At 44.1% G+C, this 19,690-nt stretch overlaps 1 protein-coding gene across 1 annotated transcript in view; it reads left to right on the top strand.

Moving 5' to 3' along the window:
* Window positions 1-8,238: 8,238 nt before the first annotated feature.
* Window positions 8,239-19,690, top strand: part of PLXNC1 (plexin C1) — a 67,870-nt gene continuing 56,418 nt past the window's right edge. Inside the window, exons 1-2 of the mRNA XM_069000112.1 lie at window positions 8,239-9,188; window positions 18,866-18,988. Coding sequence (XP_068856213.1) covers window positions 8,241-9,188; window positions 18,866-18,988 — 1,071 coding nt within the window. The 5' untranslated portion in view covers window positions 8,239-8,240. The remainder of the gene's footprint in view (window positions 9,189-18,865; window positions 18,989-19,690) is intronic.

Here is a 19,690-nt window from a genome sequence, read left to right on the forward strand (position 1 = left end):
AGAATAGCTTTCAGGTTACCCCCTGAGTGGAACTAACCTCTTTAATTGCCTTCCTAAACACAGTTAATTGCAAAGTTATTTTTCTCTGATAAGCCATTCATTTCACAGAATAATTGCATAGATCTTTAACTTTGGGAAACAATACAGTTATTTTTCTTTCACCAACAGGATTTCGAAATAAAGTGGTCAGTAGGCAAGCAGAAGTAGATACATATGTAAATAGGTGCTTAGTTACACCGTTTCTTAAATGAAATGCATTTGGAAAAACATTTTGTTTTCTTTTTCAAAATCAATTTTAGTTCCATGAATCTCTCTGTGTTAACCTATGTAGCACCAAGCTTTTGTTTACATATTTGCTTACAAAAGAAAAAACCAATATGCTTTTCTGCAGACATGTGTGACCTTTCTCTAGCATAGGCAAGTGTTTTAATTTGTTGATCTAGATATGCGGAGGCATGGATACTTGGTAACAACTGAATGTCACAGTCCGTGTTTCAGATGGGATCTCTCCCACAGTTAGCTTCTGGGCTCTAGGAGAAAAGGCACATGGAGCGAACTCGAATTTCTGGCACACAAGAGACTGTGAAAGATCCTTGTCACAAACTGCCCTGGCACAGCAGGTTTGGTAAGCTGTCATCTTGTAGTCCACATACTGGAAGTAAAGGATGCGACATCAGAGTTACAGTGTTGAAGGGTGGTCTTAGAATACTAGCTGAGTTTAGATCCAGCTGATGCTAGTGGGTCTAACAGCAAGCAAAAGTAAGACTTCATATTGTAAGTGACTGTCAGGATTAGTGGAAGGGTATTTTAATGCTTTGGAACATATATATAATTATGGCTTGTTCCTTTGTTCTTGATAACCTTTAGTACCCTTCTCTTGAAGTTAACAAATACCCCATACATCTGCTGCAGTGGCATATATCTGTAATGTGATTCAATTCCCAGGTAATAATTTTGTTTCAGGTTATAGAACTCTGGCTGTGACCAAAAGGCAGAGTTATAAATAACAGTAAGTGTGTTTACTCAAATATGCAGTGGACTTGCACAAAATTGGTACCATTTGGGGAAATTAGAGAAAAGAATGGTGGAAATAAATAGTAATTGATCCATTCAGAACCTATTCTAATCCTGGAGCATACCAGTATGTGATAATGCTACAGTGGATGGCTTTTGCACTAATTCTGTAATTAAAGTTGAGATGATTATTCTTTAAAGCAGTCCATCATTTTGTTTTTCCTTGAGGGAGATTACAGCATCTTATTCCCCAACTTTGAGCACTTGGTTTTCTTCAATTTTCAGTGAGTATTCCAAGTTTAATCTGAAATAAATTTCATTAACATATTTTAGCATGCATTTTAACTTTTCTATGACTTGAAGGTTCTTATTAGTGGAATGACACAGACTTTTCAAATTGTACTAGGTGAAAGTTTATTGAATTCAATTGCAAAATTTAAAAAAATTCTTTTCTTGCTACACTTCTGCATTAAAAATTCTTGATATAGTCATTAAATGTTATGTTTGTTATAAACTATTGTGGTTTAGGAATGGTACACCCCAATTCAGTGCCCCCACTGAGACTCTCCAAACCACATGTCATTTTGTTGCTCCCCTGCTTTGCCTCTCCGTCTCCCCCTGCAGTGGGCCGGAGGGGAGAATTGGAGGCACAAAGGCAAACATCATGGGTTGAGATAAGAACGAGTTACTGGAAACAGCAATGAGATAAGAAAAGAAACAGTAACTGCAACAATACTAATGACAGAGGATATAAAAAAAGAAATTATTCACATGGAAAACCACCCCAACAGTACCGGATGGGCCCTCCACCACATTTACTCAACCAGAAGGAATCCCTTCTCCCTGGAAGAGACTCCCTTTCCCCATCCCCGGCAATGACATGAGGTTGTATAGAATAATGTTGGGGTCCTACTGCAAAAAATTAACCCTGTCCTGGTCAGAACCAGAACACAAATGAATAGGATGTGTACAAAACTGACTGAGAGAAAGGTGTCAGAGATAGGAAAACATTAAGGATTTAGGCAGATGGTGACTCTGCAAGTGGCTAAGCTGATGCAAAGCAGTACTATGGTATTTTTGTGCAATGAAAGATGATGAGTTTTTAATAAAAAGCTCAACTAAGAAACACTCAAGGCATCTGTGAAAAGGATGTATGCATCTTGCAACCTCAGTTCATATCTACAACACCCTAATGCAGATAACTTAACAGTCTCTTAACTGAGATTCTTGGTAGTTTATCCACCATTTCCTTTGCCACTTCTTGGCCCATATCCAGCTTAATACCACAGCCCTCTGCTTAATTTAGCATCCCTTCAGATCTGCCAGCAGGAAAACCTACACAAGCTCTCCTACAGCTGACTCATTCAAATTGGATGGGCTGGTTTAGACAGCTTAAATAGAAAACCTGTTGACCAACTAATGGTTTAGTAAGCCTTCAATTGAGTATCTGCTCTGCAAGTGTAAATGTTCAAAGGGGAAAAACAAAGAGTTTAGAACAAGTTCTTGATAATTTTCCTTATCTACTGGCACAGTTAGGTGCTGCAGATGAAATTTCTCCTTGACAAATGGTGTGTTTGTCTAAGGCTGAGGAATTGACTTGATGCAGAAGTTTCTGGTTTGTATTTTGGCTCATACAGAAAGGGCCACATCAACTGCTCTTGCTTTACACCTTGCTCTAGGTCTTAGGCTCCTCCACTGAATGATTATTACCTCTGTCTGAAGACATAGCCAGGTCAAGAGCTTGAGTTACTTTTAAAAGCATTTGAGTAATACCAGGCATCACCCTTCCAAAACAGTTTGACATAATAATCAAGCACTGGAAGGAGCCTTCTGGGTCAAAAATTTCTAAAGGTTTCCATGTCATACGCCCCCACCATGAATTCATGAAGTTCCACTCTAAAATCATTGCCGTGCTCTGTAGTCACTGCTCCTGTTAAAACATTTCTTCAAGGACCCCGTTCTGATATTCAGAAACCGTCCCTAAATTTCCAGTTTCAGTTAGTTGTAGGCTGAGTCTTTTGATTGTTGTAGTGTGCTGACCCTGGCTGGACACCAGGCACCCACTAAAACTCCTCTATCACTCGCCTCCACAGGGGAGAGACAATATAATGAAGGATTCATGGGTTGAGATAAGGCCCAGGAGAGATCACTCACCAAATACCATCATGGGCAAAACAGACACATCTTGAGGATATTAGTTGAATTTATTACTAACAAAACGAGAGCAAGACAATGAAAAGTAAAGGAAATCTTAGAAACACCTATCCCCCCACCCCTCCCTCCTTCCCAAGTTCTAATTCCTCCCCTCCAGTGGCAAAGGGAGGTGGGGAGTGGGAGTTATGATCAGTTCATCACACGTTGTTCCTGCTGCTGCTCAGGGAGAAGAGTCTTTCTCCTGCTCCAGCATGTGGTCCCTCCCAAGGGAAACCGTTCTCAGTTAACTTCTCCAAAGTGAGTCCATCCCATGGGCAACAGTTCTACATGAGCTGCTCCACTCTTCCACAGAGTGGAAGTCTTTCAGGCACAGTCTGCTCCAGCATGGATTCCCCATCAGGTCCCAAGCCCTGCTAGTAAACCTGCTCCAGTGTAGGCTCCTTTCTCCACAGGTCCACAAGTCACTGCCAGGATCCTGCTCTAGCACGGGTTTCCCATGGGTTCACAGCCTCCTCTCAGGCACCCACCTGCTTCAGCATGGGTCTCCTCCAAGGCTGCCGGTGAATCTCTGCATACCAGTGGCCCTCCATGGGCTTCAGGGGCACAGCTGTTTCACCATGATCTGCATTGTGAGCTGCAGGGGAGCCTCAGCTCTGGTGCCTTGAGCACCTCCTGCCCCTCCTTCTGCAGATCTTGGTGTCTGCAGGGTTGTTCCCGTCCCATATTCTCATTCTGCTCTTCTCTGAGCACAATTACGTCTGTGCAATAAGGTTTTTTTCTTCTTCTTGAATATATTTTCACAGAGGTGTTACTATCATTCCTGATGGGCTCAGGCTTGGCCAGCAGCAGGTCCATTATGGAGCCGGCTGGCATTGGCTCTGCAGGACATGGAGGAAGCTTCTGGCAGCTTCTCACAGAAGCCACCCCTGTAGTCCCCCCCTTTCCACCCCAAAACCTCGCCACACAAACTCAATACAGTTATAACATGCCAGTCCCATGAAGGGAAGCATTAACCAGTGTCTAGAGCATTTTGCTATGTCACAGATGCCCAGGAGTTGCCTATAGCTCCAGCCTTTCATCAGAAAGGAGCATCTCCCTGGGCAAGTGGATCAGATGCATTAGTGGGACTCCAGCAAAGCAACATTTTCCCTGGAGCCCACGGACATATCACTGCTGGCTGCGGCTGACAGCACCCCATACAGATCCCCAAAGAGCCTAGTCCTGTTCTTGAATCTGCCATTTCCTCTTTGTGAAGACCAACAAAAAATGTAAAATGGTCAGTAACTTTTAGATTAAACAAAAATCTAAACCAAAAAAAAATCAAAACAAAAAGAAACAAGACCGAAAAGCAGAACTAAAACCCAAATCTGCAAACTCAGTTTCAGTATTCAAATGCCTCTGTCAGGAAAGGAATCCTTCTCAGAAAAGCTTTTTGAAAAACTGCCCAGCATTTCCTTTCTATTTTATCAATGTTCAGTTACAGTAGAAAATTGTCTTAACTATATAACCAGAAAAACAGTTATTTCAAGTATTACAATAATGATAAAATACCTGTTAACATTAATGCTACCTATTATTACTTTGTAAATGAAAGGTCATTTTTCCTTTGTGAAAAAAACATTTCAGAGCTAAGCTAAGGTAACCACATGGATTCAATAAACAAAACAAATAAAACCTTAATTGGTCTTGGAACTTCAAAACAGGGGAAATGTCAAAGTGAAGCTACATAAATTAAGCATAAAAAATAAATCTCATTTACTAGTAATATTTTGTAAGATTGTCTGTGGAGCCATAAATTCAGAGAAATTTAACATGCAGATGAGAAATAAGGAGGAGGGAAGCAGGTAGATGAACTGTAGTGGGAAAGCAATCTTAATTTAGGATGTGTTCTGCCTAACACTGTTGAAGATCTAAATGAGAGCTCTTTAAATTGTAGATGTAGAAACAAGTCCTGGTGTGATTCACATTCCAACTTCAGATCTAACATGACATGCTGAAATACATAAATGTTGCTTAGGATAGCAAAGGAAGCTCAATTTGCTTCCCTAGTTTTTTCATAAATTTTGGTTGGGGTGCCAGAGTTAGACAGCAAAGCTTTATAAAGTCTAACATTAACAGGCAGGCTACCTTGTTTGCCCTCCCTTCAGTGCCTGAAAAATAAAACACAGTGCAACAACAGGATAAAAACACCAATTATGGAACTGACAGCCAAGGGAATACAGTAAAATGATTTGCCATTGTCTGCTTATATTTTATAGAAGTATCATAGAATAGTTTGGGTTGGAAGGTATCTTGGAAGATCATCTAGTTCCAACATGAGCATCAGTTCATGCTGGAATCAGTTCAGTCATGATCTGATTATGCTGTTTTCTGGTCTGCTGTGTTAATAACAAATATTACGCTCCGAAGCAGTACAAAATAAACCCATAGCCTCCCTTTCCATAACATCAGTAGAAGCTCAACTTTTCCGGTACCTGGATAGGTATCTCTAGAAGAATGTGTTGAAGATAGAAACTCCTATTTACTTCAGGGGCTTTGAAAGGAATTGGGACTACTTTGCCGCTTCAAGAATTGGGTCACTCATGAGCAAAACTCCATGCACTAACTCTCAGTGCAAAGCTGGCTCTCAGAAGCATATGCAGACTTAAATGTTGCAAGATGAGGCTCTGGTCCAAGCTACCATTTCACTGGAAAAAGAGAGGCAAAAACAGAAATAGAAAAGTGACAGGCAGGGAAGAGTCTGCAGAACTGTGCTCTGATGGCTGTTCCTGGGACAGGAGGAATGTGACCTCCTGTCCTGTCCTGTCCCATCCCATTGTGGTAGAACCTGCTAGCCCACACAGCTGGGCTGTTTTCATGTGACAGCCGCCATATGCAGTTCAGTCCTCCCAGGTCCTAGAAGAGACAAAAATTGAAGCAGAACACTGCTTTTGGGCAGTTTTGACAGTCAGAGAAGTCTGCAGCCCTAGGAGTGGTTGCTGTTCTCTAAGACTAGAACAGGCCTGGCCTCACTCATTTAAGCAAACCAGCCATTCAGTGAAGTGCATGTCTTATTCTAAACATAATGCCTGAGAAACGGGTCTCTGCAATACATGCAGAGCTCAGTGATTTTGCATATGGAGGGATGTTTGCAGAAGATAATCTATTGCTGGACATGCTCTGTGGTCAGAATCAGAGATGTCTTGCAGTTAGGATGCTGATATGCTTTTCTGTTTAGCCTCATCAATTGTGAGCAAGACAAAGATCAGTGACAGTTTTATATTTGAACTGAAAAGAAACTAGAAGACAAGGTAGTGTGTAACACACTCCAGTATGACATGTTCAGCCTCCTTTGCAAAGATGTATAAATGGCATTTCTGTAGACAACCTATATTGGTGATACGGGCAGGAGGATTTACTTTGCCTGCATGTTGACTACAAGTTCAGTCCTCCATGGGTAGCTGCAGGCAGCATTAGCACATAGAGCATCTTTTTGCATCTGGCAAGAAGAAAAATTGTGCAATGATTCTGTTCCACATCCTCTGCTACATTTTGCAGACTTTGGATGTGTTTTGGAGTCACTATACAAGAGATAAGCAGATGGGTTGTGGAGAGCTCTGAATTTCATGGTAATATTTGTCCTAGGCACCTTTTACTGCAAAATTACTGAATATTTTTGCTGACCAGGGCAACATCAATTCTTGCACAATAACTGCTGCCGGGTACAGTCATGGAGAAAGATAATGATAATAACAATTTGTTAACTTTGTTGCACTTCCTACTTGAAAATGTTGCACTTCAGTGGTTCATACAAAGGTTACTTTTGTTCTAATTTTTACAGTTCCACTTATTCCTTCCATCAAGCTACTTCAAGACAAAAGCAGTGTAAATGGAGTCAGATGACTTCTCGGTTTTGAACATTACATCCTCTTCTCAGTAAGGCAATGGGCCCTACGCCCATCCTCACCCAGAGTTTCCAGAGGCACCCAAGAGAGAACACTGAAAGGCATCTTTGCTGCTTTTCATTTTTCATTTAACATTCAGCAAAACGATAATTTACCATAAGCTCAGCATGCAACCTATACTTCACATTGTGCTGAACCTCAGCCAGCAGTGACAGAATGGGAAATTAAGTAAATCACCATTCAACGTGGCCCATCCTGTCCCCAGTGCGCACTGGATGGGCGTTCATCTCTCAGCAGCACAGCTGGAAAGGGACAGGTTTTTTTGTGTGCCCTGCAGGACTCGGGAGAATGCCGAGAGCCTTTGTTCTACCTCAGGCAAGACCAAGATCTAATCAGGGATCTCTGACCCCTCAACCTCCCCGCTCAAGGTGGCATCGGCCGACTGGTTGACGGGCGTGCTGCTTAGCAGGGCGGTTCCGCGATTTGAACGGGGACAAGCCGGGTTTCCAGGCTCGCAGCGGGCGCTGCCGGTGCCCAGCAGTCTGACCCCACGCCCCCACCCGGCACCCGCAAGCGGACCGCGCCACCGGCTGCCCCCGCTCAGCACCTTCGCCCCTGTTCGCCCACTGCCCGCGGGGCGGCTTCAGCCGGGCCGGGAGCGAGGCAAAGCGGGCGCACGGGGGCCGCCCTGCCCCGGGGGGGAGGTTCCCTGCCCCGTGCCCAGGAGGAGTCTCCGTGCGGGACCGGGTACTGAGCGTCGCCGGGCGAGGTGGGTCTCGCTCCCCTCCGCGTCCCGCCACATCGCTGCGAGGCGGCCGCCGCCGCCCCCGGCCCACCGCAGCCCGGCGGCCGAGGTGGGCTCCTGCGGCGCCGCCGCCGCCCACCGTCCGCGGCGAGGCGGGCCGGCGGGGCCGGGGGGCGGAGGGGGAGCGGCGGCGCACGGCGGCGAGGTGGCTCGGCAGCCCTCCCGGAGGAGCCCGCCCCACCTCTCCCGTGCAGGCACCCCCTCCTCCCCGCCCCGAAAGAGGAACTCCCCGCCCGCGCAGCCCGGCCGCGGCGCAGGGAGAAGCGGCGGCGGCGGCGGCAGCGGCGGCAGCGCGCCCGGCCCCTCCGCGCACCATGGCGCAGCAGCGCCCGCCGCCCGCCGCCGCCTGAGGCGCCCCGCAGCGCCGAGCCGAGCCCGCGCCCATGGCGGCGCCGCCGCCCGCCCTCAGCTGGGCGCTGCCCCTGCTGGCGGCGCTGGCGGGCGCTGCCGGACCCCAGAGCTTCGAGCTGCCGGGGGCCCCCATCGACAACATCGAGGTGAGCGGCGGCGCCGTGCTGGTGGCGGGCGGCAGCTGCCTCTACGAGCTGCGGCCCGAGCTGCGGCCCCGCCGCCGCGTAGTGCCGGCGGCGGGGCAGGGCTGCGGGGAGCCCCCCGGCATGCGGAGCAACCTGCTGCTGTACTACGAGGAGGCCGGCGGGGTGGGCGTCCTGCTGACCGGCTGGACCCAGGATGGCGGCGCCTGCCAGGTGTGGGAGCAGCCGTCCTACCGGCAGCGCTTGAACCAAAGCGAGGTGGTCAGTTGCCTGCCCGACGGCTCCACCGCCGGCGTCGTCTTCCAGCAGGCCGGCGCCTGGTACCTGGCCGTGGCGGCCACCTACTCAACCAGCGCTGATACAAACCACCTGCACTGCGAGCCCTCGAAGTCGGACAAGGAGACCGTCATCACGGTGCGCAGCATGGTCAACCTGAAGTCCAAGGAGGAGCTGGGCATCATCAAACGCAGGGAGGAGCCTTTGCACTTCGTTGACGCGCTCCAGTGGGGGGATCACCTTTTCTTTCCCTACTACACGTTGAAGGCCAGGTTGGGTAATAACACGGAGCCACCCAGCATGGCTGTCCTGCACCAGCTGCGCCCTTCAGAGGGTGGCCTTACTTTGAAAGGGCACGTCTATTTGGACTGCGGGTGCAGGAGCCTCATTATTTCCTCCAGCCTTGTCCGCCAGGGTGAGCGGGGCTGGTGGGTGGGTGTCTTCCGCCACAGCCACAGCGCCAAAGCCTGGAACACCACCGCCGTCTGCATCTTTGGGATGGAGGAGATGAAGGAACAAGCCTGTGCATCCACGCACTTCAATATGAACGGGAAGAGCTGTGTAAGTCTGGGCATCGTTTTGCTAAGCTTTCATCCTGAACGCACTTGTTGACACTGTTATTGTTGTGGCTGGTGTCTTTGTGCATGACTCATGGGGTGTCCCTGACCTGGAGGCACATGAACTTTTCAGGGAAACTTCAGAGCCACACCAGGCTTTGCACATCAGCCCTGGCTCTGTCAACCCTAGTGATTTCTCCAGCTCTTTCTGTTTCTAAAATGCTGGTGCCTTACCAATCCTGGTATACTTCCCACTACCTGTTGGGAAAGACATGTCTGAGGGAACAAGTGAGGGCATCCTGGGTCAGGCCTGAGTCTCAGGCTTCTCTCTCGATGTGTCCTTTTCTGCCTAGGATAAGTCGTATTTCATTTTATTTTCCATACAGCCTAGATAAAGCATCTCCTACCTTATTCTGTGCATTCACATCTCATGTCATTGCAACTACATCAGAAATGAAAAAAAACCCGTCAGATTGACTCTGTGCATTGGGGTGTGTGCGCTGTTATCTCTGTCACTCACTAGTTATCTATGGTTGCTTGTTCAGTGGTAGGTATTTCCCAAGCCTCTCAGGGTTGGCCTTGCTTGGGAGGGTTCTCACAGCCACCTCCCCAAACCCTTGAGTGCAGCAGACAACAATAGGTGATATCTCTTTGTTGTTGCAGTGGTTACATTTTCACAGACGGTGGTATCCCATGGAGTTCCCCTGGTCACCTACTTCAGTAACACTCTCTCTTCCTTTTCAGGGTGAGCTGGGCACATGGAGGGTGGGATAGGCAAGGCTACTGGCTTTTCTGTGGCCTCAGTAGTAAAGAAATTATCTAAAAATTATATTCAGGAAGGTAAAAATGTCATTCAGATGAAGAAGGTGCTTTTGCAAGGCCTGTCCATGCTGTTAAGTTACACTCAGAAGACTTTCCAGAGCTGTGGCAAAAGGACTACTGAAAAGTATCCAGGAGGATCAAAGGATCAAAGGGGATCAAGCAAGGCATCATTAAGCAAGCCCTAAGCATTTTGCAGTTCCCTCACCATCCAGGGACTTTGCAGCTTAACTTCTGAATCCTTGATGTGTTATGATAGGAGTTTCTTGGAAATTCCTTGAAAGAAGTGCAGTAGATTTACTGTCACTCCTTGGCTTTCCAAATCTAACTCATAGCTTAGTGCAGTGCTGAGATTTTTCCAAACACAGACTACCAGAGGGCACGTGTGATTCAGTCAGCTCCTCTCCCTACTGAGCTGTGAGACTATTGCCAGTGTTAGAGGACGTGGTTGTGAATGAGAACCCCATATGGGGGTGAGACAACTGTGCTGAAGTAAATAGTGAAACTCGCTACAGAGCCAGAGCCAATCCTTTGATTTCCAGTGCTAGCTTACTGCGTGATTTCTGTGCTCCCACAAGGCAAACTTCCTGAATGAATTTGAAGTCTCATTCTGATCCCAAAATACCTATTTGTTTTTGGAATTTCAGTTTGCATTGTTTATTCCTAATTACTCATGAAGTTTCTTAGAGAAGTGCTTTCTGAGCCTGCTAAACAAAACAGAAAAAGAAAGCTCCCTGGGCAGTAGATCCTTTCTAAACACTTGACAAAACCTCATGCAAGAAATTTCAGAAGAGCCTCATGGATCTCTTAGAGTAACATAACACAGATAAGGTAAGGCACATATTTCTGCGGCACAGATTTCTGCGGGCAATTCTCTGTCCCCTTTGCCTCTCAGGGCCTGAATATGAAAAATCAATGATCCACTTGTTTCAGGATTGGTCTAATTCAGATCAGACTCCTGTGACTCCAGAGTTACTTTCATGTCCCAAAAGGCTCATCCCTCCTGGAAATTTAGATTATATTTGGATACAATGCTGAAGAATCTCAACTGTAACAATCTTTATAAGGTTTGCTTACTTAACCTTATGTCCCAAACTATGATGATGTTATTGATCGTGATATTTTGGCACAAGAAACGCAGTTTACCACTGAGAGAAAAGTGGTATTTTATTATTTTGTGAGATAGCAGGACATGTGGGTCCTGTGAAGTAATATGGCTTATAACATTACATGGCTAATTAGCTCTCCTTTTTAAGCTAATTATACGTGCTTATGGTGTATAAACATAGAAATAAATGCATGTAGTTCAGCTTTAATATTTTTTTATACTACAGAAGGTTAGGCTAGGCTATTGCAGAGTACGTTTGGAGATGACAGGCCCATATGCTGCTGCTTCTGGGTTGTTTTAGACCAGATCCTTCTACCGTCTCTCACCAAAGTATGGGAGTCCCTGCAATCATGAAATATGCTGTTCTTGGACTCAGAAACACATGGGCTTCAGAGCTGACAGGAAGATGGAGTGTGGCACGTCCATCAGTGTGCAGCTTGCAGCAGTGTGTGCAATCTTAGCAGTGGCTCTGGCCAGAAAGGAGTGCCTCATAGCACCGAGCTGTCAGGAGTACATTGTACTACAATGTGTAGGAATGGTGGCAAACAATGGTACTTAACACGTGCTTTAAAGTCCAGTCTTTTAAAGACAGTGTTGGTCTTGAGCAAAGGAATGTGCTGCAGCATTATGGGCGCTTGAAGTGCAAGACCTCTCTGGTGCTTGTGGTGAGTGGACCGTGCTGCATGTCAGTCTGGCTTTTGCATTGCAGGTACCATGTGTTGTAGGGTGCTGCGGGTCTTAGTCTTCTCTGCTGCATACACTGGAGTGTATGGAGGAGCTCAGGTGTGAATGTGATGAGGTACATGAATCCCAGGCATGGACTGTCAGTTTATGTAGGAATCGAAAATACAGGGATTTTTTCACTAGGAATACAACTTATAGTAAGCATATATGTTAGGGAGTAGTGGCAGTTTGTTTTCCTTCTGATCTTGTAATCCTTCAGATTTCTGTTATTATTCTGATTACTTTTAGGCAAGACATCCTCTTACCCCCCTCCACTCACATTGATTTTCTCAATAGGACACTGCAAGAGGGACTTAGCCCAGGGTATTTGTGGCCCTGAATTCCCTATTATGCCATTGCTACATGGTGTACTCTGAGCTCATTCCTGTAAGGTACAGAGCTTTCTGGCTCTAACCCAGTAAAGCACTTAATGACATATTTAGCATTCGGCATATATGAGTATTTCCATCCATCTTTAAATGCCCATGCATTTAAAGTAAAGCATGTACTTGAGTACTTCACTGGATTGGAACCAAATTGCTCTGCATCCTGTAGGAGCTCACTGTAGGTGTCTAACCTCTTTAGTTTTGCTTTGCCTCTTAGACCAAAGTTCATATTTGCATTAAGATTTAATGCTGGAATAGAGTCTGTCATTGAAAATTGGTGATTTCTAAGATCCTTGCTTAGCAACTTTATCAAAAAGTGTGTGACTGCTACAGATTCTGAGGAATTGGTCCTTATGAGAACTAGCTAAGTCCATTTTTGTTTTGTGCAGTGGTGTGCACAAAGAAGTTTGTTCTACTTGGATGTGTTTATTCAGGACGTAGGCACTACTGGGTTCCAAGAGGCAGGATCCCTGTCTAGTAAGAGGCAAGTGGTGTTTTAGATGAAACTACTCTGAAAACATTTTGCAATTTTATATTCAGCTTTTTTTTTGTTTGATCCACGCGTCTCTTAGTTTTGCATATATCTACTTATATGCACTGCCAGGGTATATGTGTTACTGGACTCTCCAGCATAGCCTACATATACATAAGTGCATCTTCTTCACAATTTCCTTAGTTAATAAATGTGAATTTGCCAGATCTCATTCTCAATTTCTTTTCAGAAACCTGACTGAGTACTTACAAACACAGGAGGAGTGCTGGAATTTGTCACAAACTTGCTGCGGGAGCTAGTGAAAGAAAGGCTTTTCTTCTGTTGCTTTGTGACAGAGCAGGACCTACAAGAATCTCAGGTCTCTCACAGAGAAGCCAGGATGTTGTGAGTCACATCCAAGCAGATGAGTAGGAAGAGTGTTCAAACTGGAGAACATCAACAGGAGAGAGATGTAGAGTGTTACCTAACCATGATAATGGCACATCTGGAAATTAGTTTTGCCATTAAAAAAGTTGCCTGAGAAGAAAAGGATTCAGGGAGATTCAAGGATTCACAATTTTTCAGGTAGAAAATCCAAAAAAAATTGTTAGGCATATACCTGTAAGAGAGAGAATTGCTGTAGTTTATATAAGGTGTTTATTGTATGATGTGAAAAGGATAAGTAGTTGTGATAGTTACTAAAAGATAAGCTATCTTGGTTGGATTTTCATCTATTATTTAATGCAAGACTCTGTTTTTTGAACTTTTTCATTTTTCAGTGGTTGATGCATATAAAGGTTGGTATATGTCACTTAACTTATCAAACATAGTTTGGAATCCTAGGACAAATCCTAGCTGGTTTAAGCTCTACTGAAAGGAGATTTTGAAGTCAACAGAGTCACATCAGTTTAGTTACGGCCTTTAATTTTCAGGAACGACATTTGAATTTGTGTGGTAACTCATTCCAGAATGATTCATGGTCTTTTATTTAAGGAAAGAATTACAGACTTCTAAATATAATTTTGCATCAAAATTGATCCTGTAATTAATTTTCTAGTAGTAAAGTCAATCTCCTGTGTATTACAGACTGCTAGTATTACATCTGATTTTTGATGGGTTTCTAGAGCTAATGTTTTTGAAGTGAGTATTTCTGTCTGGTACAATGAGTTTTCAGTTCATCCTTGTTTAGTGTGGGAAGTAAGCCATGGGAGACTTGTCAACTCTCACACTCCAGGGATGGGGACTGCACAACCTCTCTGGACAACCTGTTCTGCTTGATTGCCCTCATAGTGATGCTTTTTCATCTCCTGTTCACTAGAACTCCACTGTTTCCGTTTGTGTCATTATCTCTTGTTACCTTGCATACACCTCTGTCAAGAGCCTGGCTTTGTTTCTTTGGTCCCTCTGAAACTGTCTCTTCTGTAGGCTGAACCAGCCCAGTTTTGGAAAGGACCTTTAAGATTGTCAAATCAGTTAACCCAGCACTGCCAAGTCCACCACAAAAACATGTCCCTAAGCACCACATCTACAAGTCTTATAAATTCTTCAGATTGGTCAGGCGTGATTTATCCTTGGTAAATTTATGCTGGCTTTTCCCAGTCACTTTGTTCGTCTCTTGTGTCCAGAAAGGGTTTCAGAGAGGATTTTCTCCACGATCCTCCCAGGAGAAAAAGTGAGATCAACCAATGTGTAGTTCCCTGATTTGTTTTGGAAGATGGGTGCAGTATTTGTCTTTATTTAGTTGGAGACTTCACCTGATCTCCACACCTTTTGAAATATGAGAGAATAACCTTTCAGCTTCATTAGTCAGTCTCTCAGCATCTTCCTACAGATCCCATCTGTCTTCCCTAAAACTTCTAAAGCTGAGATTTCTTAAGAGATCTCTGGCTTAATCCTCCTCAAGTACTGGTAGTTTCTCTCCTTCTTGAACTGTCTGTGTACAAAGGGCCACAAGATGTTGCTGGTGAAGTCCAGAGCCATGTCTGCATCCACTGTCAGTAATCTCCTGAGCTATTCAGCAGTTGGTGTGCATTTTCATTGTTCATTCTTTTATTGCTTGCATGGTAGTGGAAGCTCTTCTTATTGCCCATAACATACCTTGCCAGTTTTAAAACCAGGTGAGCTTGGGTTTTCCTAACACCGTTCCTGTGTGTCCAGGCAATTCCTCCTTAGTCCTGCTTCCACTTCTTTTATGCTGTTGTTCTGCAGTGTAGTTACCTGCTTAGCTAGAGGCCATCTTGTGATATGTCTGTTTGTTTTCCTGAGTTTGTGCTCAAAAAAGATTGTCCTGAAAGACCTGCTAGCTTACTTGAGCTCTATTTCCCTTCAAAGCTGACTCTCGGGATTCCACTGACCATTCCCCTGAACACACTAAAGCCTGGTCTCCAGCTCTCTACTCTGACTATCACATCTCCAGTCAGTTCTTCCTTGTTTTTGAGCAGCAGATCCAGAAGAGCATCACTCGTAGCTGACCCCACAGGTTAACAAAGTGTGGGGTCCCATCTTATTCACTTTGCCCCCCGAGTTTTGTAGTGCTGATCTGCACTAGGCCATGTCTTTGGTGTCCACATGGGTGTGCAACAGTGGGTAGTGGTCCAAGGAATGGAAAATTACTGCCAGTCTCTCTGCAATGTAATGGGTAGGGTCCCCGAAAAAAAGCCCCAACCTATTGTAAGAGCATGACTGTTTAACAAGTGTGTGCCTTCATCCCTCACGGTCACCCACCACTTCCTTTTGCTCTCTGCTAACACTGTTCAAGCTCAGTTGAGTTCAAAGCCTTCCTTAATGGAACTTGTTCTCTTGCACTGGTTATTAGGACAATACCACTTCTGTGAACTTAGATCTGAGGGCAGATAAGGACCGTGTCTGCTCTGCTTCAAGAAGTCACAAGTTTCTAGCTTCCCCATCTCAGGAGTCTCCATCAGCATTTTGCTCAAGCATAGCCTCTGACTGTTCTTCCTGCCTTGCAACATGAGCCTCGGGATTTGCCTCTGCAAGGTCTCTCTGAAGACCCTCTGATCTTCTGGTCATCCTTGATTTTTTTGCAGTCTGCTCACCTGGACAGGCTTGTCCACCTAACACTGCTGGGCAATGCACAAATTAAAGAGCTCCTCGGAAATAAAATTTTGGAACACTTCATCTCCTCATTCCTTAGCCCTAATAAAGGCTTGCTACATGCCCCAATATTTGTTAACCTCTGACATAGTGAAAATTGATGGAGGTGGTTAAAGGATGATGAAGTTAAGAAAGAAGAATGAGGTTCCAGAAGTTTTCCCCCTAGGCAAAACATCTATTGTTTCAGTGTTGACTGTTGCTATCCGCTACTTACAAATCTTGTGTCCTTTTGTATAGCTGCATCTGTTCTTTCACTCTGATGCTCAAACCCTTTATTTTTACTTTTTGGACAGCTGCAATATGATGAGTGCTGCGTGAACTAAAAATGCTGCCCTTTCCTCTGAGGCATCAGGACAGAAAAGTAGAAGTGTGAATATGGTTGCTGCAGCTGGAGTCATATGGAGATACATTTGAAAATTAAATGCCAAATAGAAAACTAGTGGAAATACCTTTCATGCCAATAACCAAACAACTATAGACTGTAGAGGGACTAGAATAGAACAGAGGATGGAACTGAAGACAGGTCTTATAGAGTGGTATTGTCTTCTTTTGCTTTTCTTGGTTTTGTATGCACCTGAAAATGTTACAGGATAGACAAACAGATGACCATGGAGATGAATGACTCTTGAAGTATAAAGGAAGTTTAGACTGTAAATGCATTTTTAAGAATGGATTTAACTGTGAAAGAAGCAGCTTGGGAAGGCCCTACAGTGCTGTAATCCCATTAGTCACAGTGGAAGAGGTAAAAGGGCTTGTTAAAAAAAAAAAGAATGTGGAAAAGGGGTGACAGAAGGGTGAAAGCAGCAGCTGCACCCTGGAGGGAATGGGCAAAGTGGAGAAATAGGTTGCAAAAGAGAGAAGGCAATTTTTGTTGTGACTGTCCACTGTCTGAATTCCCCCTCTTCTTATCCGTATTAGCTCAATGTCGCATTGACCCTCCCTCTAGCAAGCAGAGGGAGGGGAGGAGACTTCCACACTTGTCAGTATTGGTTCTTCAGTCAGATGAGGAGGATGCACTGATATGACACTGGTTATTTTATTAGTATGTGGGTCAAAATAAAATCTGGCAGCAAAGCCTTTCAGAAACCGGGTGAGTACTCCTCTTTTCTGTGATCTTGTTGTACAGAGTCAGCGAGGAACCTAGGGTAGCTTGTCTCTCTTACACTACTACATGGTGCACTGCCGAAGAACTGCTCCTAATTTTGGTGGAAATAAAAGCATGGAAGCTCCACTTCTTCCCTCCCTAACCTAAGTGAAGACTCATTGAGTGCACTAGTTTTGGAGTTTTGTTACCTTCTGATCTATTAATAAAGTGAGTTAACTTTTTCCACCTTAAAATGCTTGCAATCACACCCTTCCCCTCTCCCCTGTCTAACACAGACCTCTAGGGTACTGGATTCTCATGGCCAAGTGAGTTTTACTGAAGTTCTGTGCCAGTGCATGACAGTTCCTGTGTCTTCCTGCTGCATGAAAAAAGAAATAGTGACTTTAAATATGAAAGTTAATCAAGTCTTATTTTACTCCAAGTGGCTGTTCTTTCAAGCTAATTAAAATAATTCAGATGACTGAAGAGTCATTTTAATTGATTTAGGATTGCAGTTCAGAAGAAAAGAATATTCCTAGTGGAAAGACTCTTTGGGGTTAAGCCAGCATCATAGCATGCGAGTTGAATTCAGCTGTTACTGTGTTACAGATTCACTTCATGACTTTGAGAAGTGCCTTCACCTTTCTTCTAAATATCAGTTTTGATGGTCCAATATCACACTTTGTTTTGTGCATTAAAGTGAAACAGGCTCTTACACTCTGAGGGTTTCTGTAGGTTTAGGAATCCATCCTTGAGGCTGAAATTCTGGACTTTGTAAGCTAACCTACAGGACCTGTTCCCAAAGGCCTGGTCTTACCTGAGCTCTTGTCCCCTACCTTGCCATGCCGGCCACTCCTTTGTGCCAGCACTGGTGTGTATGCAGCCACATGTTCATGTGATGAGGAACATGACTCAAATGAAGAGGTAGGTAGGTAGGTAGATTTACAGAGCATTTTCTAGGCACATCATTGCCTTAACTAAGCTCACTGGAAAACATTATACTGATACAGGGAAGGGGAGGTAAAGCTTGGCTGGGCTTGGACCCATTTGGAGAGCAGGTGGGATCACACCTTTGGCAATGTCTGCCACAGAGGTTGACTTTGAGCAGTTAGAGGACTTCAAAACTTCAATTACTGCTTACTAAGGAGACACCTGGGCTTCTAGGGAGTTCCCCTGGTAAATGGTCCTATTCTCACACGTACAGATTTCCTTTCAGCACTCGATCATCTACAGTCAGAGTTATTTGGTTTGGTTTTTCATTCCACAAGATACAGGGATTTCCTGCATTATGTTTTTTCTCATGAGCTGCTTGCATGTGTTTGCTACTTAATTTCCTCCAGGTGGGATGGAGAATTGAGGGTAATATGTTAAAGTTCACACAGCTACATTTATGTTCTCCATGACATGAACTTTATATTGCTTTATCTCATTTTATGTTTATGTAATACACAAGTCTCTACTTCCTCTAGTGTCAAGGAGGATGAAGGTTTGCATTTTTATACACACAGACACAGTTTGTTTGAAGTGTCTCCTTTCTCCAGAATATTTGCATGCCTTTAAAAGTGGTTGCTGAGCGTATCTGTAGCCTTCAGGTGATGGCAAAGCATGGCTTAATTGAGAAGAACTGGAAATTCAGAATAACCCCAGGATATTATGTCCCAAAAAAGAGAAATTCTATTGCAAAGTAACTTACTGCTGCTAGGCCAAGTCTGTGTCCCACTGAAGTCAGTGGTTTAACTGCAGCAGATATAATCTTTGTCACAGATATGACCAGTTGTCATATATAAAAAACTAGTTTTATGTGTAATTTTCAATAATGTGTTGCTCTTAAACTGTGTCAGAACTGGAATGTTACTCAAAGTATTGTCTAAAGTTGCGTTCTCTGAGAGTCTTTCCAAGGATTCTTCTTTTTCTCAAAGTTTTGGACTATAGGTGAATGATTTTTTAATATGTTTTTCTTATATCTGATTTTCAGGAGCCACAATCAATCAAGAAATTACCTACCTTGATTCACTCTGGATTAGTGGCTGTTTATGGCACAGTTGTTTTGAATCATATAGTTCTCTTTTTGGGAACAGATGATGGACAGTTACTGAAGGTAAGCCGAGTGTGGCACTCCTTCCCTTCTCCGCCAGCCACTGCTGTGTTCAAGTGGGTAAATGTTTCCTGGTTTATTCAGGGTATTATAAACAAATATGATCCCCTAAATCCCTGGTTTTTGTTTGAGAAATAACTGCTGTATGGTCCTTTGGAGAGCAAGATAACTTTCAAAAGCAATTATGTACCCTGCCTAAAATTCAAGTAAACATTTCATCGAAATGCTAATGCCCACAGTATTAATTTACAGACTCTGGAGTTCTCAGTTATTTTGCCTTGTTTCCCTCCTTGCTTTGATTTTTCAGTAGAAATATTAAATATTGTTAGATTTTGGAAGCATGTTTGTTTGTTTGTTAGCCTATCTGTGTGATGTGAATAGCTGTCCATTAGAGAGAAAAATCAAGATTCATTTTGCCTTAGCTTCTGAATAGTTGACCTATGCTAATTTAAATCCATTGCTTGAAAGTGAAAGTCGTCTTATCTCATTATCAAACATTTCAACCATCCAGTCAAATGTCTTTTATGCTTTAATTTTTTCTGGGTTTTGCAAGAATGTGCATTTCCTGTCTACACTGCAAAGGATGACTCTCATTCTTTTTCTTCATTAAGCAGACATTTGGAGAGGAGTGTAGTAGAGACCTTGAAAAGCTTTTGTCCATTTGATTTCATTTTGCTTTTGATAAGGGAAAGTGAAATTGAAGTC

This window comes from Aphelocoma coerulescens, chromosome 1A (assembly GCF_041296385.1).
Source record: "Aphelocoma coerulescens isolate FSJ_1873_10779 chromosome 1A, UR_Acoe_1.0, whole genome shotgun sequence".
NCBI classification, from domain to species: domain Eukaryota; kingdom Metazoa; phylum Chordata; class Aves; order Passeriformes; family Corvidae; genus Aphelocoma; species Aphelocoma coerulescens.